The sequence below is a fragment of the Panthera onca genome, chromosome A1, assembly GCF_046562875.1.
Source record: "Panthera onca isolate mPanOnc1 chromosome A1, mPanOnc1 haplotype 2, whole genome shotgun sequence".
NCBI lineage: Eukaryota > Metazoa > Chordata > Mammalia > Carnivora > Felidae > Panthera > Panthera onca.
Window position 1 is genome coordinate 50141193 of NC_138339.1, and position 27981 is coordinate 50169173.

General features: G+C 39.6%; 1 protein-coding gene across 8 annotated transcripts in view; it reads right to left on the minus strand.

The window, feature by feature from the left end:
• The window catches only part of EBF1 (EBF transcription factor 1), a 391381-nt gene that overhangs the window by 24870 nt on the left and 338530 nt on the right, over positions 1 to 27981 (minus strand). For all 8 annotated transcript variants that reach the window (XM_060634863.3, XM_060634862.3, XM_060634867.3 and 5 more), the window contains exon 11: positions 9282 to 9370. In XM_060634863.3, the coding sequence (XP_060490846.1) occupies positions 9282 to 9370 (89 nt within the window). The remainder of the gene's footprint in view (positions 1 to 9281; positions 9371 to 27981) is intronic.

The window sequence follows — 27981 nt, forward strand, 5'->3', positions numbered from 1 at the left end:
TTTTATCTGGTGCCTCAATTACTGTTCCGTAAGCAATAATATAGTTGTAAGAGCTGTTGGTTCGATCGCGTGACCTCTGAGAAGCTGGCTAGGACAGCTGACTACTATGATGGATAACTAAGCTTGGTCTCCACAAGGTGCCAAACCTCCCTTTCCTGCAAGGGGATCTCATAAAAGAAACATTACAGCTTGATTCATTTTACCAAAATGTTCGACTTTTCAAGTGTCAGCAGTTAAGTATAAATTGTGAAACCAGGTATTCCTGAGAAGAGTTATGACAATGGCTTTTCCCCCTCTTTTTGGTCTCCTGGCATTCTCTTCTAAATGGTGTCATGGTAATTGGTGAATGGGAGCCTGGGGTGCTTCCCGCCACAAATACAGTGAAAAATGGTGCCTGCACCCTTGTGAATATGACCTGCTTGGAGGTACAGAGCTGAACTTGGTAACCTCTGGCCGGCTCTTCTTATTCCAATTCATCGTACTGGTTTAAGACCGACGCTCTGGGTTAGGTCCTGCTGAGTGGCCTTGGAAATCGACTTTCTGATCAGGATAAAAGTCTCTGCTTAAAGAGAAGGCTATGGACAGAGGTGCCTTTTTCAGGGGTGGGTTGTAAAGTCAGCACATGAAACAAAAACTGCCTAGAGTCAAAATTACCCTTGAAAATCTTTTAAGTCGCCAAGGCCTGGCCTCTTAGAAACACAAAAGCCGAAAATTAACTACTTCTGTTTCTCTTTGTCTTTGGGTTGTGGCTTCCCTTTCCCTAGGGCAAAGCAGAATAAATATCTGGTTTGAAAGTCAAAGGACCACTGAGTAAACAGAGAAATTTACTGTCATACCTATGTATGTGTATGTATGTGTTTGGTGTGCGTGTATACAGATGTGTATATTTATATATTTGGACAAGTACGTATAGTTAAACTTGAGTAAGTGATATATGCATGTTGGAACTATGTTGTACTTTAAGTATATCTAAGGGAGCCAAAAATACAGTTTGCTTTGCTTCTTAAATTGTCCAACATCACCGGTTATTATATGTACCTCTAGACGAATGATAACTGTAAATTCTCAAGGCTTTACAGATGGTCCTAAGTATAACTGCAATTAAAATCCACTGCCTCGAGACTGCTGGGGCTCAGTTCTTATTACTCTGATGCTTAATTGAAGTGTAACTCAAGGCTGAAAATAGTGAGCAAGGTTGAAGACCTACCTCCTAGTGTCTCTTTCTCAGGGCTTCAGTCCAAGAGGAGGATTTTGGACTGTAAGGGGGAAACAGGAGTTAGCCCTTGTTCCTCCTGTGACTTCTCCCTGAACTAATGAGTAATTACATTGATTCCTCTGCCCAGCGGATGTGATACGAAGTAGGATAAACACAGTTACCCTCATCAAGAGCTCAGTACTAAAAAAGAACTTGCAAGAGGTTCCGTTCCAGAATCCAGCTATTGGAATAACTGACATTACAAGTCCCTATGACAATGACTCTACTGCTAAAGAGAAAAAGAATTATCTCCAGTGTTTCTATGTGCATGTTTTTCATTCACGTTGCCACTTTTGCTTGGCTTGGCCCTTTGTGAGCTAACCTCAGTCCATACTACCATTGCCCTCTCCTCTACCGCCCCCCCCAACCCCCATCCCTAGCCAAGCTTGAGGATTTTTTTAGCATTGGTTTGCAAACTTGCCTTTTTTCTTCAAATTCCTTTTTCTTAATTCTAGGAGTCAGAGCTTAGGGATACTAGCTCTGGAGTTCAATATAGTTGGCTCAAATCCGTGCTCTGGCACTTACTAGCATTGTAAATGCATGCCTCTGTTTCCTCATCTGTAGAGCAGTGTTAATGCCAGCACTTGGTGCTTTGTTGAGCAATAGCCAGCCATAATATTGATAATCTTCCCTTATTTTCCAGAGAACTTTGGCAAATTATATGCATTCATATATGTGCATTATGTGCCTTGAGTGCTGTTTGAGATGCAGTCCTATTTGAATAGCACTGAAAGATTCTGAACAGATTAACAGTGAGGAAGTCTGGTGAGATAGAAAACTCCGTTTTCCAGCTGCATAAGCTAAAGCAGATTACTTGGCCTCTCTGAGCCTCAGTTGTCCCATCTCCGAAATGGGCCTGATATAATAATGACAAGTGGAATAACTTAACTGAAAAATAAGTCAGTTAAAGACAAAATAAAGAAGGGAAAATTATAGCTCTTTGTGAGGATCATGGGCCTTTTAAATGAAGCTATAATCTTCCTCCCCTCAAAAAATACATACTCATTGGGGTACCTGGGTGGTTCAGTCAGTTAAGTATCAGACCCTTGATTTCAGCTCAGGTCATGATCTCATGGTTCATGAGATCGAGCCCCGAGCCGGGCTCTGCACTGACAGTGTGGATCCTGCTTGGTATTTTCTCTCTTTCTCTCTCTCTCTCTCAAAATAAATAAACATTTAAAAAATTGCATACTCATAACCACATACACGATTCTATATTCAATTTCAGGTGTGCATAGATCAAGCTAAACTCCCCTACTAAAAGAAGCAAAAGTAGAGGGGACACCAGCCTCTAAATTGAGTGCATTATCAAAACAGGTTGTGGGATTTGCCCGCAAGGTTTCTGGCAGATAAAGGGGAGAGAGGAAGAAAAGGTATGCATTCCATAGTTTGTGTGTTTAACAAGAGAATGCAGAGACAAAATGCTTCTTGTATTCAAACTCAACTGTGCTTTTCCTAAGAGTTCAATATACCATATGATTTGCTTTTTGTTTCTGTATTTTTGTTTGAGTAGAGTCATTTGGGTTCCTGGATATAATGTTAATAGAGTTTCCTCAAGTTACAAAAATAAACGAATGAATAAGTTGAGAGAGTGGCTAGCGTCACGGTATGGAAGACAAAAATGGAAGGTTTTTCTTTATCCTTTTCTGAAACCCTTACTCATCCCCCTTTTCTGCTAACAGGCAATGTGGCTATGCAAAGATTTCTTATTTGTATTTTCACTGATGCAACTGCAGGTTTTGAATCACTGATAGTCTTTGCATAAAGACTAAAACAATAACAGCATAATTAGAATACATTGTATACAGTCGACTCTGGTTTTATTTTGCCCCAGCTCTGTATTTATGATAAATCACTAAACACTAACGCTCTTTAGGGAGGGTGATTTTGGGTCTTGTCTCTCCATTGAGCAAAAACAGTGCCTGTGACGAGAGTCTGAATTTCAATTCTGCAAGTGTACAGTTGAACTGAATAATACTTGGCACAATGCAGTGCACAACCGAGCCACTAAATGGCTGATTTACTAAATTATTATTAGATGAGCCCTTGCTGTTCCAAATGAAAGTGCAGTCACTGTCTTCCTTCATGGTGTGTTCAAATTGTTCTGTGTTTAAATATTCAGCATGAGGCTAATGTGAACTGATGAACTGAGACTATAAACATTCACTTTCAATACAGATAGAGCGACAGAGATGCAACATATCATGTGGCCCACGGAGGTGAAAATGATTTATATTTAAGGATGTTGCTGCCTACTTCCATTACTTTAAGGTGCTCTTAATTAGCACAGTGTTGGAAATGACTAATTCCCATGTACAGGAAGAGCAGACTCGTGGAGGCTGAGATTTTTTCGCATGCCAGTGAAGGAGAAGCTACCAAAAGGATCTGTTGCCTGTGTAGTTTAGAATCTAGAGTTTTATTTGTGGCAGGCTGCACAGCACCAGCAGAGTAACATGTCTGCTGGAAGAACTGCGGTTTTTGACTTTCAGTGTTTCTTTTTGTCTGGACCCTCCCAAAGAGTCTACAGTCCATCCTCACTACCATCCATCCCTCTGCAATCCACATCCCTTACGATCCATGTCTACTACACTACATGGGCACGGTGGCACCTCTACCCATCTCACCAGCTTCTTTGGTGACACCTGCTGGAATGAAGAACAACCCTTTGCTCTTTGGAAGAATATAACCCTTCTTCCCTCCTCCCCTTTGAGGGCAGTTATAGGCAAGCACTTAAAATACTGTGATCACTTACAGTAGATTAGAATTTTTTATTGGTGCCGTGTTGCCATAACAACATGAAGACAGCAGATGACTTAAGCTAAGCTTGCAAAGCAAAAGGCTGCTCATCTGGCAGTTAAAATGAATACAGTTCATTTCACAAGTTTCCCATATGGACTCTTAGTGTATGGTAATGAGGAGACCATATGGTGAGAGAAAATGCACTGAGAACAATTGGGTTCCACTGGCTGAGTGGGAAGTTGGGAGAGAAAACCCGGGTGAGAGATTCTGGTGTGTGTGTTCTCTGGGTTCAAGGTTTGCTTGAGGTTTGTTTTGGTTTTTGTTTGGGATAGTTGTTTTCCATAGGGGTTTTGCATTTCTTAATCTGCTCCTTAATATGTCAGCTGTGCAAAATGACAAACATCTTGCAAATTTTGCAATATCATTCATCACAAACTGTCAGCAGTGTTTGCAAATCTGACTTGCAAGATCTTTTAAATGTGTTGTTCTTAAAAGGCAACAGTACTAAGTTTTTAGACAAAGTGCAGGAAAATTTAAGCACTTCTGACAAGCAGAAACATTAACAGTAATCATTTTAAAAACACTCGCATCTTTTGCCTGCATGTTTAGCTGTAAATAATGCTAGAATGTATAAAAGCTTTAAAGTAAAAATGTAATAAATACTTTTTATTATGTTTCATAAAAAATAAAAAAATGCCATGAGCCCTGTGTATGCGTTATCTATACATGTGAACAGTATAGAGATGGATGGTTCCCACTCTCCTTACTACTAACCATATTGGAGACCTGGGAGGACAGCTTGAAAAAAGCTCTAAAGTCAATTCTGTACTATACATGCTTCATAAAAGATGAATATAAATGCATTAGTTAGACACGGTGAGCTAAATTAGAAGGTCAGGCAGGGCTGGGAGGGCTGAAAAATCACACAACCAATGAGTGTAATTACTCTTTTTTAAGTCTATTAAGTGGTGTTGTTCTATCAAGGCTCAGGGGTATAGGACATGAAGAACAAGATAAAGTAATGTGTATTTATTACTCCCACTGGATCAATTTACCAGATATTTTCAGCTCCATAAAGCAAAATACACAAATGCTGCCTTTGTTACTTTTCTCAAACTGCTTTATTTTCTCTAAAAGAGGGACTGGCTCTGATAGAGAAACTTTTGCCCCACGGAGGTCCCCATGCCAACCCCCTTCAGTGGGATGATGCGAGAAAGCTGGCAAGAGTTTAAGTAGGATGGGGGAGAGGTGTAGGCGAGGAATAGGAGACCGGAGCTAATCACCTCAAGGCAGAATTATTTGGGTTTCCAGATCCGAAGGAAAAGTGGGAATATGATGCAATGGTGACAGTGAGGCAGTCAAGCCCAAGGACTCGAATTTTAGTCTTCCCACTTGTTAGCTGTGGAGTCGGGCAAGTCGCCAGCCCTCTGGGCCTCTGGCTCCTGTGAGTGGGGAGTCCCTGCCTTGCAGGGCCTGTGGCCTCTGCATACTGGAGTCTTGCTAGATACCAGAGAGACCTCCTCGCCTAAATTATCTCACCAATGCCCAACAGCAACCATGCGTCGAGGAAGAGAAAACAGAGGCTGGAAAGACTGAGTCACTGCACAGAGCAGTGGATCTGGTTTGCCAACTCCATATCTGTCTGAGCTGAGAGCTCACTCTCTCGGCCTCTGTGCTCTTTGAACACCTTGATAGAGCAGTGCCCGGCACACCTTGGGCATGAAGTGACACTACGTGCTCCCTGGGACTCACTGCCAACACACAGAATGCCGGTAAGGTTTGGTCCACTCTCCACGCCTCTGTGCTAATGCTCACTGCACACTCAGGAAGACAACTAATACACTGAAAGAGGGTGGAGACACCGCTGGCCTTCAAAACAGAGAGAACTCCTTGTTCAGTGCTTCTGGATTGCGTCATACATGCCTGCATCTCATGGTCTCTGACTGACCACAGTCCCCATCCCCTCACCGCCACATTACATGAAGAGTCAACCTTCACCCCAAAGTCCATCACGTGTTCTTCTCCCTCCTGCCAGGATCCAGAGAGGGAGGCAAGTTTGTATGAAACAGAACAGAACGGTTCCATTTAAAATCTTAGTCCACCTTTCTCCCTGCGCATCTGAAAAAGGAAACCAAATAACACCTGGGCTTAGGATAATTATACTGTTTTAAATGTGTGCGTACAGCCACTATCACTAATGGTGACTTTCAGGAACAAAATAGTTGACAGAGAAGGGTTCATCTTGCTCCTGTTTTCTCATTTGGTAAATGGGAATGATGTCTATTTTCCTGACTTCTCTCATAAGAGGGGCTCCAATAAAACAAAACATGTACAAGTTCTTTGAAAAAGCACAAGCCAGTATACAAAGGCATATTATTATGGGAAGCTGTCTGCTTGGTCTTTGGAGCAGTTTCATTTGACAGAATATGTGGGTGGTTGTATGAATCTAGCTTTGTCTATTCACAAACACATGGGTTTAATAAAGTGCAGTTTGTTTTTTAAGGTGTGTGGTCCATGGCTCACTGAAACACTCCTGTTTGACAAACACTGACCATGATTCTAAGAAAGGCGGAGCCCGTTTTTATCCCTCTAACAATGGACAGCCTGAGTATAAATCTCCCAAGTCCACAGGAATACCTCGAGCTGGCTCCATCTACCACTTCCTGACCTTGCTCTTGAACTCTCCCTCCACCTTAACATTCAGAGCCAGGAGGACAGCCACTCTGGTCTGAGTCACACAGAGAACTTCCTGGGGCGGCTCCGGCCAGAGCCCTTGAGCAGTCAAGTGGCTAGATGCAGGCTGCGGAGTGTTTCCTCAGCACACAAATCCATTGTGTCCTGATTACTCCTCCCAAACCCAGGAAAAGAGGGCTGGGAACTTCACCATCAGGCCACCGGGGATGCAGTGACACGTGCCTGTGCTATTTGTTCAACATTTCTGAATGTGATGTGCAACTGTAAAAATGGTTTTAAAAGTACACAAAAATAAGCCCTATATGCCTATTTCTCTTATTTCATTATGAATAAGAAAAGTACCTCCTGGCTTCTTTAGACCTCAACCGTTAAATCAGATTTATCTTCCGTTTTTCAATAAATATTTACAGAGAAGCAACTTGTGAGCCAGATAGCTGTGCTAGAGTGCATCCACAGGATTACTTCTTTTTGTCCTTACATGATCCCCGGGAAGTCAGCGCGATTATTGTCCCCACTTTATAGATGAAGAAACTGAGGCACAGAAGATGAATCATACATTCAACTGCCACCAGGATTAAGATTTCCTGCTCTGCAGAGATTGGATGGAAGAGACCTAAGAAGCAACAATCCCACTCTTACTCACCTGCAGATAATCGAAGCTACCTTTTGTTGAGTGTTAAATAACTGGTTGAAATAACTGGAAAAAAGTGGAAAATATTACCATCTCCATTTGATAGAGAAGGAAACTGAGGCACAGAGGCAACGAATTTGGGGGGGAAGAAACAAGAATTTTGACCCCTGCTGCATAGCTAGTAAATGTCCTTGCTCCGAGTTCAACCCCTGCCAATCGGACTCTCCAGGTCCTTCAGCAGACTCTAGAGACATCAAATGCCACGTGTAAAGTGAAGACTGTCGCCAAAAGGAAAAATTAAGACAAGTCTGTCACTGTGCCCATGTCTTCTTTCTACCACTGAGACACCTCAGGCACTGACCACTGGGTGGACACACATCATTTATATCATTGTGCTATAAAATTACCAATTATAATCCCACAGGAAATGCATGGGAGCTAGGTTCTTGCTAGACAGAGGGCCTTGAAAGTAAATCTCTCCGAGGCACATCTATACTACAGACGGAGACTGCCGTTCACTAAGTCAGGTGAAAGAGAAGGATGTGTACGATGGAGGCCTGTTTCAAAGACAAGGATATGAACAGTCTGACATAACATATGGTTTCCTCCTGAGGTGAAACGCTTTCAGTAAGGTCCACAACACTGGGAGGAAGCAAGGCTGTTCCCGGAAGCTAGAGCTAGAGACTGAGGCTGTGTGCTTCTTCCCCCAGGTCTAGGTAGAGAACTCCCATTCTTGCTGGTCACAGTTCTTCCTCTCTTCAGTCAGGTAGTGTCCCTCCTCTCCTCTACTGGCTCCTCTCATTTATGCAACAATTTGGGGGGGGGGCACTTTTCTCCTGGGCAAGGTCTGTTCTGACAGGGTACCAGGCACACAGGTAGGATCTGACAGTAAGCCAATCCCCCGAAGAAGTTTGTTGAGCTAAGAAGGACGCCAACTTCATTTTTGTAAGTGTTTTATGAGGCAAAACAGACTCAGAAGTGACATATCTCTAGACTTATTCCAGCAAGGAGAGCACCTCTCATCTACTCATTGAATTTATAATAGTTTCCATTTGTGTAATAAATGAAAGTTTATTTTGCTGTCAGTAAATGGTGAATGGTAGTTCCACTAATTCTGTATTTTGAACTTATTTAATTGTTCTCTATTCGGAGTCCTCACAGGACTTTGGTTGCACTTTGGTTAAATGTATCTATTACTTCCTCTAGTGACTAGTTGTGTATAGTGATCTCTGTGACACAAGGCCCGTGTTCCTCAGGTACAGAGATGAGAATACCCCTGATATTGACAACAGGTACAGAATAGAAGTCAATATGTGAATTTCCTACTTTCTGTATTGGCAATCTCAGTGTATTGCTGCATGACATATATTACTCTTGAATTTTTGTTTAATTTCTCACACTTTTATACCTTATTTCCAATTAGGTAGGATGCCTCTGGAGGTAAAAGGCTCTGTCTTATTTGTCCAGTTGCAAGATCTACCAATATGTTTCTTTTGAGTTCTAGTTGCATTAGGGATAGGTATAAATCCTTACATAGGTAGAAAGCCAGTGTTCTCTTTCCTCTTAAGAATTGATATGATGCAATGATTAATAACCTGGACTCTGAAGCCAGGTTGTATAGATTTGAATCTCAGTTTAGCAATTTACATGCTTGTGACCTTGGGCAAATGATTTAACCTCTCCTTGCTTGATTATTTTCTTCTCTAAAATAAAAGTACCAACTCAGAGGGTTTTTGAAAGGAAGAAATGACATAATATATGTAAAAATAAGAATAACACTACCTGGCACATAAATGCTTGCTACTTTTATTATTGTTTACCTTATAGTACCAAACACACAAAAGACAAAAATGTTGCGTTGTTCACCTATGAACTAATTTTATCAACAGCAAAGTTTTCTGCTAATCACCTAAGCTCAAGTCAAGTTACAGAGACTGTAACCCCAAAAAGAAGAATCCTGACCTTTGGCAAACGCTCGGGGTCGCCAGGGTGCCGAGGAATGACCTTCTGTAACCTCTGGAAACCATAATCGATGGTGGGTTCATTGAGCGCTGCAAGGAAGAAGTCACAGGATTAGAACAATTTCATTAAATAAAACAGAAACTAACACTGATGGCATGGAAACTAGAACTCAGAAATTTAATTTATACTTTTGAATTACATCACGAGATGAGCAGATGCACAATCCCCTTGCTGAACATTTTCACTGTCTACTTCTGCTATTTACCATGGTAGGCAGGGACTCACTCAAAAGAACATTGGTAGGAACCTTAGTAATGACTCCTGAACTCAGTTCTTCTGGCCAAATTCTATATTGCTTACATAATCAAAAATAGAAAGTAAAATGGTATTTGATATGAAGTTTTAGGATCCACTGGCTAAAAGCTCAGGGCAAAATAAATACTCAAGGGCTTGTCTGAAGGTATCCACACATTATAAACAGCAGAATTACAAGTACTTGCTTAACTGAAAAATCTGTAGTAGATCTCAGCACACCCCACAAGTCGATGCCTCTATGGTGATTAAGCCTGCAAGAACGTGGTGAGGGGCAGGGAGATGAGATCTTCTCAGCATAGAAAACCTAGTCTACACTTGATAGAGTCTGCAAGGTGATAGGTGTTGAAAATGTCCTCGATACAACACCCTCACATCTGAAATGACAGACTCATTCACTAACATCAGTATTATTTCAGGAAAAAGACTAGCCTCTGTGGAGCACTAGCATAGAGCATATGGGTCTCCAAGAAAAATTCTTAAAAAGACTAAAAGAAGAACAAACCTATAATAATATTTGGAGACAATGGGCCTTATTGTACTCATATTGTCTACACTCTCTTCAAAGCCTCCTTAAATTAAGTGTGATACGAAGTAGACTCTGGTCTATAATTTTCAAAATTCCTTCTCAAGGTATGAAATATCTTCAGCCTTCCTCACCTGACCAGGAAAAGATGGCAGCTCAGTCCTCTACCCACATCCCCCATATCCTCTAAGTAATGGGTGGGTGGGAGGGTGGGTGTTTTTCTTCTTTTCTTTTTTAGTGTAACTAACGTTTTCAACCACATATTTTCTCCCACACCGAGTAAAAAGACAGTCTTTGTAGTTCTGACATTTAGCTATACATTAGAAAACAAGTTGCCACATGCTTTACTTAAAATGCATTTCCATTAACCTAAATTTCAAAAGTAAGATTCATACTACTACTAACTTTAAAAAACTGTATTAAATTCAAATAGGTCCCAAGGCTAATGGAAGCAATTTGTATACCAACCCAAACTGACTGGCCCACTTTTCAAAATACAGGTATGATAATCTTGTGGTTTTAAAAGGACATTTAAATTGAAAGACTGTGAATTTAGTACATAATTATACCAATAGAACCCTTTAACTTGTCAACTTGTAAATCTAAAAGGCTATCAATCATTTCTAAAGAGGAAATAAACCTTAAAATTCCTTGATTGACAGTGCTTACTTTTTATGTAAGGAAAAAAAAAAGGCAAAAAAAAAAAAAAAAAAAAAAGGCAAAAAAAAAAAAAAAAAGCTGCGTAAAGTGGCCAGAAATCCATTTACAAAAGTACATTGTTTTACATAGGTGAGTAAAAAGCCAATAATTACACCTCCAAAAGACACATAAATCAGAGTAAGTACTTTTTCCTCACTTGTATATTTTAAGTTGGAGTGAACTTCAGGTAACTTTTTATTGAAAAGATTTTCCCAAATGCAATGCTTATTGAAGTTGTTAATAGAGTAGCATTTTCATTTAAGACAATGTAATCATTTTTACAAATATGAGATTTAGCCATCTTCTCCCCCTTTCCCCAGCTTCCAAACAGTAAACTTTCAACCTGTCTCTTGTGGAAATTAACTAAAATTATACCCAGGTGTACCAAATCTTTCTATCTATACTAGTATATGAGTTAAGGCACAATATTTATTATTCCTCCCATTTTATGAATTACTTTCTAAACCCTTGAGAAGAATTCTTTTTTCAAATTAGACATGTAGAGGAAAAAGCCATAGAACTCTTCATGCAGGGAAGCTGTTACTCGTAAAATCCATGGTACTTAATCAAGAAATGCATGAGAGGGACAGGAATGAGCACCTAGGTTTAAGTTATATATCACATCCATCCTCCACCCATATTACTAATTGCCATCCAAGATGTTTAACCATAAAAATAGCTTTAAACAATTAAGTGTATCATTTTAATATCTGAAGACATAATTTAGCATTCTGAAAATTCTAATTCTTGTTTTTGTTTTTCAGGCTAAGCCACCAATAAAACTTGAATTGTTGACCTGTTCCTGCAGTTGTTTGCATAATGAATTAATTCCTACCGTGTCAAGAAACGGGTGATTGTTAAATGAATGAATGTCTGACATTATGAGGGGAAGATGTGTTTCTCTGTCCATACAGCCAACTCACAGCAGAATGACCAACACTTAGTATCTGCAATTAAAAGAGCCAATTCAAATATCATATGGAACTAACAGCTAAAGAGCTGAGGAGAAGTCATTCTGCTGCCACAAAACGTAATTAAGATATATTAAACTCATTATTCAAGGGAAATAAGCATCTACTCTATGGAAGTATACTATGTGAAGGGATGTATTTCAGATAGTTAGATAAAGGCTTTTAATTTATTTCCCATGCCTTTATGACTTGCTCTACACTCATATGTTTCAATATATTAACCTGCCCTTAATTTAGGTATAGACCATTACAACGGTGTGGTCCAGTGCTATAGACAAAAACAGCATTAAAAATATGCAAGACAAAGCTCATTGTCTTAAATTCAAATGTGCCTGATGAGTTCTCTCATTGCACTGACTAGAGGAAAAAAAAAAAAAAAGGATTACTGAATGAGAAGGGTCATCTGATAAAGATTGGTACTTAAAACAAAACAAAGCAAAACCCCCTAAAAACAGATTAAGTGGCTAGGGAGGAGGATGGTAAAATCATGGCATACCCATGGAATGGAATATGATGCAGTCCTCAAAAGCAATGCTACAGGGAAAAAAAATTATTTACTGACATATAATATACGGCTAGGTTAACAAGCAGATTACAGGAGCATATATACAATATGGTTACTTTTTAAAAAATGAACATACATAGAATAAAGAAAATATGTCTGTATATAAACTGCTTAACAGTAGTTATTTCCAAAAAGTGGGTCTTAAAGTGCTTTTCTTCCTTCTCTTTGTGCTGTACATTCTCTGAATTTTCCACAATGAACATATATTACTTTTATAATCAGAGAAAAAGGTTAAGAGCAAGAGATTGTTGCCGAGATGGAATGTGACCTCCTTGTATAAAGTAATGACATAAGAAACTATGCCTTAAAAGGGGTCTGTATACCCTTTAATAACCTTGCATAGGTTATTACAGACTATAAGAAAAATAAGTAGTATACTTTTGGCCAGTTGTATAAATATGTGACTATTCATAAACTCTCTGAAAATCAACAGAGAGGGTAACGAGGAGGAATCATAAAGAATGGTATATTTATTTCATCAGTGGGGGTAGTCGTACCTTAGGGACATACGTCTACTCTGCAAGAATGTAATATAAAGTTAATCCTTCAACAAAGTGACCTCATTGTATTCAAGCACAGGGCTCAGGGGGCACCAGTAGAAATGGGACTAATCAATTTTCCCCCTAAAACTTAGGACAATTCTGAGAATCTAGTAGAGAAAGAAAGAAAAACTTAATTGGGCATAATTAACCACAAATAAAGAAGCATGAGCATCTTAGGTTGAAAAAAGAAAAACAGATGAAGCTATAAATGGCAACAGGAAGGCAAGGATGAGAGAGCATTTTGTGACTCCGCTTCCAAATACCTAGTCCATGTTCTCTGAAAAGGGCTTCGGAGGGTGTCATCTGAAACCAGGCAGGGACAGTAGCAGAATAAGTGAGGCTCAGAGGTCTAGAAAAACCTGTAATCCCAAATTGAAAAAGCCCCAATTTTTAAATCATCACAGTAGAATGGGAACAATGTAGGCATCTGAAAAATTCCACATTATAGGAAATTCTCCATTGACTCAATCATCATTTTTAGTGCCCACCATGCATCCAGATGGCATTTGTAGGAATTAACTGTTTTGTGTCACAAAACCAAAAGCCCTTAAAAACAAACTTTCTGAAAGAAATATGTCATCCAGCCCCAAAAGACTGATGAACTGGTCGGCATTTTAGGGGCATCAAAGTCATTACTTTTCAAAGAGTAAAAGTTAATTAAATAGTTAAAAAAAAAATCAAACCCCTACATCTGGCCTTGTGTTGGAACTGTTTATAAATGGCTGTGGGGGCTGGCTTTCCCGGTCTCACAATCTCAAACTCCCCCAGAGGAAATCAGTAACTTTCTATGCAGAACCAATCTAAGCAGAGCCCTTCTTTGGGCTTCAACTGAGGTCCTGGTCAAGACAGAACAGCTCTGATAATAAAAAACTATTATTTACAGTGTCCAAGTGTTCATGCAGCATGAAATGCTATATGCAAAGAACATTTAAAATAATGCAATTAGATTTTATGCACGAATACTAATGACAAGATTACAAAATCCAGGGGCACCTGGGTGACTCAGGTGAACATCCATCTCTTGATTTTGGCTCAGGTTATGATCCCAGGGTCGTGGGACTGAGCCCTGTGTTGGGCTCTGCACTCAGCAGGGAGTCTGCTTGGGGTTCTCTCTCTCTCTCTCTCTCTCTCTCTCTCTCTCTCTCTCTCCCTCTCTCTCTCTCTCTCTCTCTCTTTCTTCCTCTGCCCCCTCTCCCACTGATGTGCACACGTGCACATGCTCTCTCTCAAAAAAAAATTACAAAATCCATTCAAAATATCTGTAATGAGTGAATTGTAACTAAATGCCATTTGTGGCCTTTTCATGCCTTTAGTCTTTTTTTAAATCCACTTCACACACATCAAGTAAGGAAATTCTCTCTAAGGGGATTTATTTGCAAATTAAAATTTTATAGTCAGGAAGGATGCATTCTCAGTTATGAAAACTGACTTTTCTCTTTTCAGAGTTTCTTTTTAGAGAAATCACTCCTCTGTCCTTCGGAACTTCTTGAATACTTAATTCCTGGAAACAATGGAAATGAGGGGCTGGAGAGCTGTGTTCCCAAACAGCACAGGAAAAGCTCTTTCGGTGCCATTCCAATGTTAGCGCAGAGTTCCCCTGCTTTTATAGCTCAGAGACTCGCTGCAGCGCTTTAACATATTTCTGGGGTTTTAATTTCCTTTTTTTAATGGTTGTGTGACATGATGTCATTTTGACTGGAAATAAAAAGAAATGCAGATATTAGGAAGGTAATATTTATATTCTATTGCCATTTAATGTCCAAACAAATATCTAGACTCTATGCCAAGTAATAAATAAAACCTCATAGCACAGGCAATGATAAAACCAGCACCTGGGTCTCCGAGCTTCCCTGGTGACTACTCTATATTTGAACTAAAGGAGTAACAGCAGAGCATTTCCCTTCAAGTCAGATCCATTCTGGGCATGAGAGTTATTACATATGTGTTAGGCGAGCCTTTTTGTTCCATAATGGCCCCAATTTTCCCTCAGTCACTAAATTAACAACTAGAGGTAAACAATAAAACAGCAAGTTATCTTCACAAACCTATCTTGAAGACTGACTTTAAAATATATAAACCGAAAAATCAACCAGAAACCTAAACAAGAGCCAGAAATATGGTTAATGAAGAAATCTGTTGCATTTCCAGTCACTTAGATATTTCATTATCTTCCTAGATGTTTAGCGCATGAACAGTATTCCGGTCGTCTCTTCTGTAGAAGTGAGCAACACACTCTTTAAGAAACCTAAAACCAAATCCCCTGCAAGCAGAGCCCTGCTTTCAATGTGAAATACTTTTACAACCCAGTTCCCTGCCTCGGGCGCCAGTCATGTTCGGGAGAGGTTTGGGAAGAGGCTCACTGCGCTGCAGAAGCTGTAACTGAACCAGGAGGGTGTCAGGATGAAGCCAACATGGGCAGAATTTACCAACATAGGAGCCAAAGGAAAATTTCCAAACTGGATTTGAACACGCCCTGACTTATTTGTAGTTTTCAAACTTCTCGATGTGTGGCAAAAAGTCTGAGACTCAAAAACCAAGCAAAGGAATTACTACTTCTCTCTACCAAAGGTACAGAGGTACTAGTTGGCTTGTGTGGCTAAGTCCTTTCCACAAAGAATGGGGCCAGGGGTACATACAAGGTACAAACTGAAGAGAGAAAGTGAGGGGGCGGGGGGAAGTGGATCAAAGCCCAGGATGATGACGTGCTGGGGCTCCTGGAGAAAGAGCTGGAAGACCCTGAGGGCTGTCAGCTGGAATGCAAAGAGCTTATGTACCTTTAGAAATTAAGAACTCTTCCACAAGCAAGAGCAATCAAGAGCCTGAAGAAAGAGTTGAGTGGCATACTTTTGTTTTTTTAAAATGGAAACAGCTTTAGTGTTTCTCGAAAAGTAAGACATTCTTATTGTATAAAAAATACAAAAGAAACACAAAAAAGAGGAAAAAACAATACCCCATGATACTCCTATTCATACGTAACCACTACTTATATTAGTACCCACGCTTTCAGACATTTTCGCAATACTGTTTTATATAAATACAGATTATATACATATTTATATCCACCTCAATCTTTCCAGGGGTCATGGCATATTGCATTAGATAGATGGCCAAAATTTATGTAACAAATCCTCTGTTAATGGGGGTGTATGCTTCCCCCCCAACCCCTGCAAATTTTCACTGATGTAAGAAGTACTATATTGAAAAACAGGAGAGATTCTTAGATAAAAGAATATGTACATTTTCAAGTCTTTTGATACATATATTTCCTAACTATCCTTTACAAAATGTATACCAATTTACACTTAGACAGGTTACAACTAATTTTTAAGTTTTTACATCCTGAACCTCAGTTATTCTCTAAGTTATAAGGACCTCTGAAGATTTTTAATAGATGTTAATAATCATAATGATTACTTGTTGAGGTGTCATTTTAAACATACCCTGAGGTCACATAATACTGTTTTCCCAGTAATATCAAGTGCTTTATAGACATTATCTCAGTGATTCCTTCAATATGCTGTGCCATAAATGTCAAAAATCATCGCTCCCAATTGGGATTTGAGAAACTGAGGCACAGACAGTGCTAACTGTATGAATCAGAACAAAAGCCTCGGTGCTTTACTTACTCTTCCAGGATGACTACTTTATTTTAATATTAATGAATCCCAATTTGCAACATATTGACGAGTTCTGCTAGCAAATCCATTAAATGGCTTCTTTGTCACTCAGTATCTGTGAAATGGAAACCTGCCCCGAGGAAGAACCCTTATGCACAGACCTCTGACTTTGTACAGGTGAGCAAGTCACTTAGCCTGACTTGGCCACTTATGACTCAGCCATCGACAAACACGAACCCTCTCGGGGGAGGCCACCCTCGTATTTGAAACTTTTCCCACAAATGACCAAAAAGCTGAGTTTTCTGTCATGTTTGAGTTGGGCTCTCAAAGGTTGATTTGTCCTTTGGGAAAAAAAGAACACAGAATGCTGTTAAGATACATAAAACCCACTAATTTCATGTCACAACCAGTTGGTATTTTCTAGACGATTCTTGGCGAGAAGTCACCGGCAGAAGTGGAACAACTCTCCATAAACAGACCCCCTTATCGCCCTGGAGGGTTAAGCTCTGTCTAAAATGGGAAGTAGGTGAATGTACAATAATTAGGGAAAACTGTACTGCTCTCTAATTGTAATAAAGTTGATGAGAAAAGTTGCCCCTGTTATGGCATATGATGTGCTCTGAACAGCTTGGCCTTTCAGGAGTCTTAATTTAGATTTCCAAATTTGATACAAGTTTAAAACTAAAATTAAATCCCTCAAGCAAACAGAAGCTTAAAGATCTTCATGATTTTTTTTTTTTTGCCTTTCAATCTTTTTCACTTTATGATTAAAAAAAAAAAAGATCATTTGTGATTAGGTTTCCAAAGCCAGATTTGCTCATTTGAACTAGAAGAGAAGGATGATTTTCACCGTGTAATTGATGATGGTGTTTAAGTATTGAAAGCCAACACAGTCTGTCTTTCTTAGCATTTAAGGATAAATCTATAATTTTCTTCCCGACTGGCATATCTTCTGATAGAACAGGAGTAATATTCCTTCTATAATTGTTCTTCAGATTTCTTTCCAAAGAGTTTTGACAATAACTGTTATCAAGGGGGTAAAATCACACAGCCTGTCTGATAAACATGTTTTCTTGCGTTCCCACCCCAGCGAGTGCTTGACACCGTAGTTTTATCATCCAGTGTGTGTTCAGAATGAGCTTAGAACAGCAATTGCCGGGAATAGGCAGGCGATAAACCGCATTGATTTAACACATCTTGTTTTCAATCATGCTTGGATTTTCTGAGCACGCATTTTTCCTGTACTCTGGCTTGTAGCTTTTATCTGACGAGCTGATCCCTTTTCACTGGAAAATGAAAAGGTCGCACAATAAGACACGGTTTACTGGAACTTGAACACGCACCAGGGAAAGTATTTTAGATAAATACTGTCAGACATAGTGGAGCTGAATTTCAACAACACAATTGCTAAACAACAATACTTATTACTCTCCTAGAACAAGCTACCAGTAACTTATGGCTCTCAGCAGGGAACAGCACCAAGTCTCCACTCCAAAGCTAAAAAACCCTTCTCTGAGCCCCGCACTAACCAAGCACAGAGTTCTGGGCTAAGGTCCTACTTGTGATTGTGAATATCATGGTTTTATGAGACAACTCAAAAAATTACTCCTACTGTTCACAGAGCTGCTTCCTCTAAACCGGTGGACAGGTTTCAGAAGAGCTGGATAATGATGTTATAGCAGGATTCTCTAGACAGATTGAGAGGGGAAAAAGTCCCAAGAAAAGTGACTCCAAATAATCCATTAATCCACTAATAAGACAGGAATAGGGATTAGAGGATTAACTGATTATTCAGTAGTATTTTAATAAGTTAAAGAGCACTTATAACAAGTATGTTACCTAGAGAGCTACAATGGCTTTACAGATAAGCCTAGACGTTATCATCAGCCTACAGTCCAACTAAATGGCATCTTGATATAAAATAAATGAAGTCAGCCATTTTCAGTATTGACCTGACTTACATGATTATTATTGCTGTGTATCATTAGCTTCAGACTCAAGTCTCCTCTACCTGAACAGAGTCAGAACCCTTTTCTCTGTAGCCTTAACACACATATGTTGTGATTATATCTTTATTCATTATCTACTCCACAGCTTCTCAGACTTTCTCCACTCATAGCACCTTGGGCAGCTCAGCAATCTTTCCACAGCACCTCCAAGTGGAAAGAAATGCTCAGCAGCTCTGTTTATTAACTACTTAGGTCCAAACCGCCTAATATTTATATCCTAACAACATAGCAGCCATTTGAAAAACAATACAAAGAAATTGGAAGAAAAAATAATATAGTAATATTTTTATCTCATTCTAAAACAATCACAGTTACTTTCTGATGGGATATGTGTGCTTCTGTCGAGCACTGCATAACTTCTTAAATTTTGGAATAAGACTGGATACCACCACCCTCTTTCCTCTTCTGCATTAATTTTTACATGAGACTTCCATCTGATCACAGTAATTGCTGATAACTAAGCTTTGCAAAGCTATGGCACTATGACAAGGAATGCAGTGCAATCTAATGTTAAGATATGCACTACCTTGAACTAGTAATTTGTGTGGTATCCAATAGACTTACAGTGCTACATCGTTCCCTCAAATTTAAAATACCCCATGGCACTCCTGTTGCATTCATTTATGTGTTTCTTTTCTTCCAACAATAATTATTATAGCAGCAACATTAGCTAAACGCCTCCTGAGGACTTACTATGTGCCAAGCACTTTACGTGGATTAACCTATCTAATCTTTACCACAACCCTACAGTGAATAGCTACTGTTATTCCCATTGCACAGAGAGGAACCTGAGACCTAGAAGAGTTAAGTATCTTGCCTAAATCCGCAGAACCGAGGAGTGAAAACCCAAGCAGTCTGACTCTGGAGCCCTGTTCTTAACCTCTTTGCTAGACCAGCCAAGTTAGGCCTCCAGAACAGGCCTCTAATAATTTTGGCCCCCAGGACCTTTCCTATGCTTTACTTGCTCTCCATAGCCCCTTCTATCTGCAATCTGTTCTAGTCCTTTCCTTATATGTCTTACATATGTCTTAACACATATCCCATAGAAACCTCTGTCACCTACCCCAGACTTCATCTGACTTGTATTTCTCTAACAGCACACTCTTCTTCCCTTTTGGAGTAAACAAAGCTAGATTTGCATCCAGGCTACATCACTGACCAGTGATATACCTTTTGTTTTTTGGGTTTTTTTTTTTTTGTTTTTTGGGGTTTTTTGGTTTTTCAGAGAGAGAGCACGCAAGTAGGGGAGAAGGGCAGAGGGAGAAAGAGAATCTTAAGTGCACTTCACACTCAGCATGGAGCCTGACACAGGGCTTGATCCCATGACTGTGGGATCATGATCTGAGCTAAAATCAAGAGATGGACACTCAAGCAACTGACCCACCCAGGTGCCCCACTGACATGCCTTTTGGAAAAGTCACTTACATTCTTTAAGTTTTCCTTATCTATAAAGGGAAGATTTGATGTGGTGCTATTTGTACAGTGCTTAGCACATACACTTAACAGGCAGTTATTATTACCATTAATAGAATACCTGCCATGTGCTAGAAATAGGGGCAGATGTGGGAATACAGAATTAGACTATTCACATATTTCCCACTCTCAAGAACTCCCAGATCTAGAGGGGCAGAAAGACACAGATTTCAAAACAACATGATAAATAAGATGCAATATTCTAGGAGAACATCAAGTATGCTTCACTTGTCCCTGGGCTTCAGCCTTTCTTCTTTCACTTAAACTAATTTGAAATTATAGTTCAGAGAATTCATCACCTCTAATTCTCAAATATCACTCTAAAATAGAGCTCTGCCTGGAGAAGACACAAGTGTTTTAAAACAATATAAATCCTGTGACCAGATGGGAACAAAGGAAAAAGTAAGAAACACCTAATTAAGATGGGATTCTTTCCCAGACTTGGGATATTTTACATTGCTTAATCCAATAAAACTGGATTTTTTGCTGTATATAAAGTTGTATGATGAAGAAGATAAAAAGAAAGACAAGTACAACCCAAGCCCAGTTTCCTGTGTATCCCCAGCTAGAGACAATTGAGTTGGAAAAACTCTTCTAGGCACCATGATATACCCTTGAGGAGTACATAATCCAGGGGGGAACCAGGCCTGTAATCAGCACAGAGAAAGGAAAACAGTAATTCTCTGTAGTGGAGTCAAGGACACATTTATCAAAGAAGTCATATTTAAGTTGAAAGTGTAAAGATAAATAGAATTTTTCTACTGAAAAGGGTGGGAAAAGCATTCCAGGCAAAAGGAACAGCATGAGCAAAGGCAAGAGCTATAAAAGGACATGATGTGTTCAAATAAGGTTGAATAATACAGTTTGTGGAGAGCAGAGCTTATACACTGGGAGGAAAGTACTGAAGAGTAACCGTGAGTAACATACTGGCCTTGAGTGTCATATAAGAACTTTATCTGGTAGGCAATAAGGAGCTCTTTCAGGTTTTCCACACCATAAGAGTGACACAATCAGATCTATATTTCAAAGGCATAACCACAGAAGTCCAATGAAAGATGGATTTTTAAAGTCAGTACTTTTGTAATAATCCAAATGGAAAATGAAGGACCATCTAAGGATGAAGTGATCATGGAGAAAAAGCAGATTTCAGAGGTATGTTAGAATAGAATTTATATGATTTCAGTAACATATTAGGTGTGAGGAATAAGAAAGGATGGAGAATGACTCTAGCATTTCTAATATATCTGACTGAGTGGATAGAGTAGCCATTCAGCAAGATAAAGACTGCAAGAAGAAAATTACATACGGAAGGAAAAAATGATGAGTTCCATTTCAAACATGCTTTTTAGGTGCCAGTAGCGCATCCATGTAAAAATCTTTAGTAGGCAGTTGGAAACAAAGGACTGAAACTCAGGAAAAAGATCAAGGATGGAGTTGATGTTATAGACAATGTCAAGATATAGGTAATACCTGAAACTACGAGTGTGAGAATAAAACCGGGGACAGACAGTGCTATAGTAAACAATAACTGTTAAGGAATAGTTAGAAAAAGATTCAGAGACAAAGGACAAAGGCAGGTCAAAAAAGTAGAAGGAATACCAGGAGAGAAAATAATGGCACTGAAATCAAATGGGGAGCTTAAAATGACAGGAGTTGTCCGCACTAATCTGATCTAACTGGGTAATCAACCAGGAGAGGTCTGACGAGAAACTGTCAAACGTAGACCATTCCAAGATCATGAGTGTAGGTGACAAACACAACTTTAGGAAACTCATGAATGCCTTAATCCAGAGGGTCTAGTTTTCTTTTATCTCACTCAACAATCCCCAAAGATCTGAACATACCAAGAGAGTAACGGTTTGGCAAACCTGTTTGCCCAACTGAAGCTTAGCTAATCACGAGAGGTATAAGAGACATAGAGGACACTCAATTCCAGATTGGAGTCAAGTCAGTCCCAACAATAGTGTAGAATTCCAGGTGTCCTGAGGCAAAAGTTATGATGCCAAGTTCACATTCAGATTTGATCATTCCTTTTAGTATGGTAGGAGGGGTGAAGATGAGGGGATTTCCATGGCTCTTTTTTTTTTTTTTTTTCTGCTCCTGATCTTGACACCTGTCTTTTAAGAAGTGGATAGAACCAAGTTGGTCACTCACCGGTTACCTCAATGAGGTTCTTGTTCTACTGCTTCTAACTCACCCCAAATTTGGAGTTGTAAACCACAGGGGAATGGGTCTCCTTGACCAAAATGTTGACAAAATACATCTGTATATGTAGCCAGAATTTAATCTTCTTTAGATTCTGGTGGTCTTAATATTGGTCCCTGATGACTTACAATCAATAGATGTTTAGTTAAGCAATTCACTTGTTTGGAGTGACAGTTATTGTGTGGGCAATGGGTATGTGGCCACTTCCGCAATAACCCCATGTCTCCTGACGGAGTGAACATTACAATCACACATTTGTTGCTATTAGCTCATGAGATGCTGGAAACCAATTTTAAAAAGCAAGTAATAAAGCACCACATAAAAAATAATGGCGTAATTACTTCTTCGTCAGGTTAAACCTACTGTGACGATAAAAACCAAAGGGAACAGCAAGCATCATAAGTGGGTTTGCTGTAAATTTGACACTGGTTCTGACCTTCAGAAAGGAAAAGCCTAGAACCACCCACCTAAGCCAGGTGCACAGAAGACTATTTGTGTTGTATACCTTTACCGAGGTTCTGTAAAAGCCTATGTCAACTCTTAAGAGCTAAAGAGAATGTCTCAGTCACTAATTTACTGACCCAAAGCCTTCCAGATTCCTATTTGAACTTAGGCCCCAAGAAGAAGGGATCTAGAAAGAGCATCAGAGAGCAGTCACCATGCTGATAGCATTTGTCCTCTAAACACAAAGGGAAAAAAAAAAAAAGGAAGTGGGGGTCTAACTGGAACATGGACCACACTGTCCAGGAGGTAAAGGAAACACTGGCTATTGCTGATGATCTGTGAGCGAACACCCTGGTGGGCCACTAACGTAAACAGAAAAAACAAACCAGCCTCCACTTCTAGGCTGTGATCTTTTCCACTTCTCATCCCAAGTGTTTGAAGACTTCCCTAATCCACATGAAATACCAAGGACAGGTGGGTATAGGGGTGGGAGATAGGCTTAGTCAAAGTTATGCCAGGAACTTTTAAGGATTGTATGGCACAGTCCATATTTAAGGATATCATGATTGTTTTCATTCATTGGCAAGTGCTGCTTTTGTTTATTTCCAGCTCTTGAGAAGACATTTAGTTAGTATTTCCATTTTGCCCTTTTAAGAGTTGCAAATGGTTCTCCTAAGATATGTGTGTCATGAATAGACTTTATGACAGTATGCTGTTGGAGAATAGCATTATTCTGCTCATTGAGCAATAGTAAACTAATTTTTACTAAGAAAAGTCACTTTGATACTTTGATAGGTTAAATTCTCAAGGACAGAAACTTGCATGGAGATACACTATACACTGATGGTTAGTTAGAAGTGAGGACAGCTTTTTGGTGGGCAAATTGGCTGTGGGTGGAGAGGATGAAGGGCTAAGCCTAGAGACTGAACCATCATTGAATCAGAGATATCCCCCAAAGTAGGCCTGGAGGCTACACAAATCATTCCTAACAAGTCTATATTTCCAAGTGGGTGCAGGCCCACACCAGCCTTGTCAGCCTTCAGAAATGTCATCTTGTGTTTCAAGAAGACACCATTCCTGCTCCAACTGACTCCCCTGGACCTTCTTCCTTTAAACGGGAAGTAGAAACTGAAATTCTCCAAACTGAATCTCCCAATCCTCTCTAAATTAATGGGTGTAATGGAGCTTCTTAAAATAGATAGTAAATGGGAACGAGGGACAAGAAGTGACCTTCCTTCCATATTTTCTCTCCATACTCTGTTTGCCCCTATCGGAGGCTGGTGAATTTAGAGAAAGTGAAAATGCATATTTAACTTTATCTGTGGCAATCACTTTGCCTGAGGCCACTGTGTCAGATATCATTGCTGGGTTTTTCAGAAGGTTGGGACATATGTGTAGGGGGAGAGACCAAGCTTGATAAACCACTGACCTATTCCCAGATGGAAAATTTTTATGATTACATTGGCACAATAGGCACTGTGACCCTTTAAGAATAAAATCAAACATACTGGATTGGATTTTTCAAAAGCTACCAAAACAACTTTTAGGTAAGAATACATTTCTTTAAGCCTCCTTTCTAACTCTGGAATTAACAACTTGATCTTGATATGGTCAGGAGAGGGACACATCCATTCAATCAATTTCAGAACTTTACTGCTGCAAAGAGCCCTTCTTTTCCAGCAACCAAGTTTGGAGACCCTAAGTGGTCAATGCAAGATCAAACAGCCAGTTAACAGTTAAATCAGAATGAAAACTCAAGTGCTGCAACCCAATCTACCCTAAATCCCCTACATCAGTCTTCCATGTAAGCTTGATTTAAAATAAAAAGTATCATTTATTGAGAAATGGTACTTGCCACTCCACTTTTGTTAACTTATTTTTTTTTCTTCAACACCCTGAGAAGTAGGTATTCCTATTTTACAGATGAAAAAACTGAGGCTGTTAATCTGGGTTGAGGGAAAAGAAGTGTGATTAAATTGCACCTACGGCAAAGGACATCAAACCTGCCCTTCAGACAGAAACATCTTCATTACAACATCCATCTCCTATAAATGCTGTCCATTTCAAACCCAAATGGCCCTGCCATTTTATAAAATGAACACTAACTATACGGAAGACCAACAAAGGCTCCCAGGATCCTGAAGGCATCATGGGGCATGTCTATAAGGTGTCCACATTTTTTTTTAAACCAATACCAGTCTCTCTTAAAGTCTGTTTTGCAAAAACACCTGGGATTAAAAACAACGTGCTCTGACTTGACCTAAATTCTCATAATGAAAATGTGATCCAAATTGTAGCCCATAGTGATTGATGCACAACTAGAATGTACCAGAGACTGGATTTAGCATTATATTATATATCATTAAGTTGTAGCCATCCCTATGAAGTCTATATTGTCATCCTCACCATTTCTGCCGCTAAGGGAAGTCCCTGAGGACCAGGATTCACACTCGGGCAATCTGTCTCCAGTACCCACCCACTTGTTCACCCTTTACACTGGATTGCCCCCGCAGAAGTATTCAGCTAAGGCACTGGAAGAGATGATGTTCTCCTTGCCTTCAGGACAACATGCAAGAAAACAAACAACAAAAGATGCCTCAAGCAAAACTATCCAGCTTCAACCAGAAAATATACATACATACAAAACATGCTATATAAAGACTAGACTCCAGTAAGACACAAGTTTAAAAAGGGACATTTTCCAAAATGGATCACGCTTAAGCCCAAAGCCATTTTCTGCGGGGTGTGTGGTGGTGATGTCATCCATAAGAAAGATGAGAAATGACACACACTTCTCCATTATCACCTTCCAGCTTGTTTAATCTCACCTGGCAAGTTTTCTTTAATCAAGTAACTTGAAAATCGTATGGAATCTTGAGGCAGCTCTGGGTAACATGGGTGGAATTCTGATATGCTTTCTTCATTAACTGCTCATACCCCAGAAATGAGAATAAAGCCTCTCTTCCTGGGGAGTCTTTTAACTGGGAAAAAAAAACCCTTATCTTAATTGAATGCACACGTCAGTTAACTATCTTCGGATTCACAAACCATTAATGTTCCATTTTCATAGAACGTCCTCCTCTTTCTGGCTTGTTGAAAAGCTGGTGCTCCTGGGGCTGTGCTTAGAGGAATGTGAGATTCAGCAGCAATGTAGAAGGGACAGGAGAGAAGAAGGGAATGCATTAAGCCCTATCTTCACAAGCAAATGAGCATTCTGGGGCAGAGCAGAGAGAACAGCAAGCAATGCTGTCCTTGCAAAACTGACATCCTCCTTGCATCCCCTCCAATCGACTGCTCTGAGTCGATTGCAAGGGAATCACAAATAATACCATTCTGCCCCCTGAATACCAGTTAAGCAGGCTTCATATGTGCCTACAGAGGGAAGACAAGACTTGCAAGTAGGGTTTCGTGAATGTACAAGGATGGTACAATGATAAGGGGGGAGTGGGTTGGGTAGAAAAACTAATTGCACATTTCTCTCCTGAAATATTTGGCCTGCTGCAGAGTTCCACTTTTCTTTCCCTCTCCAAAGCAGAAAGATCTTAGTAGGGGTTGAGGTGTGTCCCCAAAAGACTCCCGTCAGATTGCTCCCCATGACATGGCAAGTCCCTGTGGAAGAGACCCAAAACTGAAAGCTGTTCTATGCCGGGGGCAGCAAGCCTCTTGAGGAAGAAATATGCCAGCTGTACCTCTTACTGAGTATGTAAGTCAGAAGGGTGGGAGATTGTGACCCTGATGATGAAAGCATTTGTAATTAGACTCTGTGAGAGATATAAGCATGCTTAAGTTCTTATTGCATGTGGAATGATTTGGGCTCTATTGAACTTTTTAAAAAATTGTCATGAAAATATTAGAGGCCATCAGGAAGATCTAGTTCCCAAAATATGCAATGCCATCTTTTTAGCCTGATTTTGCTTTTGAAATACATTCAGAATCTGACTGTGTTCCCTTAGCCAAGATTCTAAAATCAACTGTAACTGTAATTCCACGAACGCAGAAAAGAGATCTCTGACTCACTATAGCCCTGACCTTGGGCTTTGGTATTGAAGGCACCAAATCAGGTCATTTGAATCCCAGGCCAACCACCCTACAATGAAAACCACACTCAGTAGGAAACTATGTGAAAGTGGGGTTCCAGTACACCTGCTAGTAATGCCATTAGTTGTGACATAAGTCAATAAGCTCCCATAGCCTTTAGGATTTGGAGAAAACAAAATACCGGTATTACATGAGGGAGATAAACACACACTGAATAACAGCAGTTATGAGTTTCCTTTACGTGGCAGGAATATTTTCTTGGCTGTGGGATTTAGAATGTCAACAAGGGAGGCTGGGCATGCCAATTCTCTGAGTTTCATTAGCCTGCCAGAATATTTAGAGGTCTGGGCAAGGTAAACTCACTTTCTCACATTTGTGCTGAAAGAGAGCTGCTACAGACTTACCCCAATCTGAGTATTAAATTATCTTTCCTCATGATGACACCAACACTGAAACTTTATAGACAGCCTCTTTTATAGTCAGCAGTATGGGACACTGGATTTATTTCCCTTTGGACAATGAGATTGTAGTTAGCATAACACCAGTGACTCCAACATCAATCCTCTGTCAAAAATAGTTTTATGAAGGCCAGAGAGAGGTTGGGCATAAAGGAGACACACCCAGTTGTGGACATATAAACACTGAAAGAGAAACTAAAATCAATTCTGTAAACAGAAGTCAAAGCTTTCTTGAGGTCATTAAAGACCTACATTTTGATATTCCAACAGGAGGATATTTACTGAAATATCAGGTCAATTCTTAAAGGAGAGCTGGTCCCGGTGGAGTTTATTTGTGGTCTTCTGTCCAACGTCCATTAGACAGGGTCCTTGACTTTAGTAGAGTGGATCCAAATAAATTCTAAGAAAGGAAATGGATTCCATCCTCTCTGTTTACTTTATTACTATTGATTTCTGAATTCCCTCCAATCTCTTTCCTAACTGAGCAGATAATATACATTTAGTACCAAAGGTAATTAATCCAAAATGAACCTAGTTTGCAGCTGCATGATAAAAAAGAGAAAGAACGGCAATAGATTACATACACATTAAAAGGTATGGCTGATTGTACTAATATGTACAAGAGTTTTAATATGCTTGCTTTATAGCTAGATATAACTTCCTCAACTAATCACAAGTTCATTTGTATGCTTGGACATATTTTATTTCCACTATTCTATATTTTGTAGCACTATTTTATAGTGCAAATATTAAAATAATAAAAACAAGATCATCTGAAATATATATATTTTTAAATCTACCTTGTACTAAAAGGAACCATTGAGGACAATTTTTAAAAGTG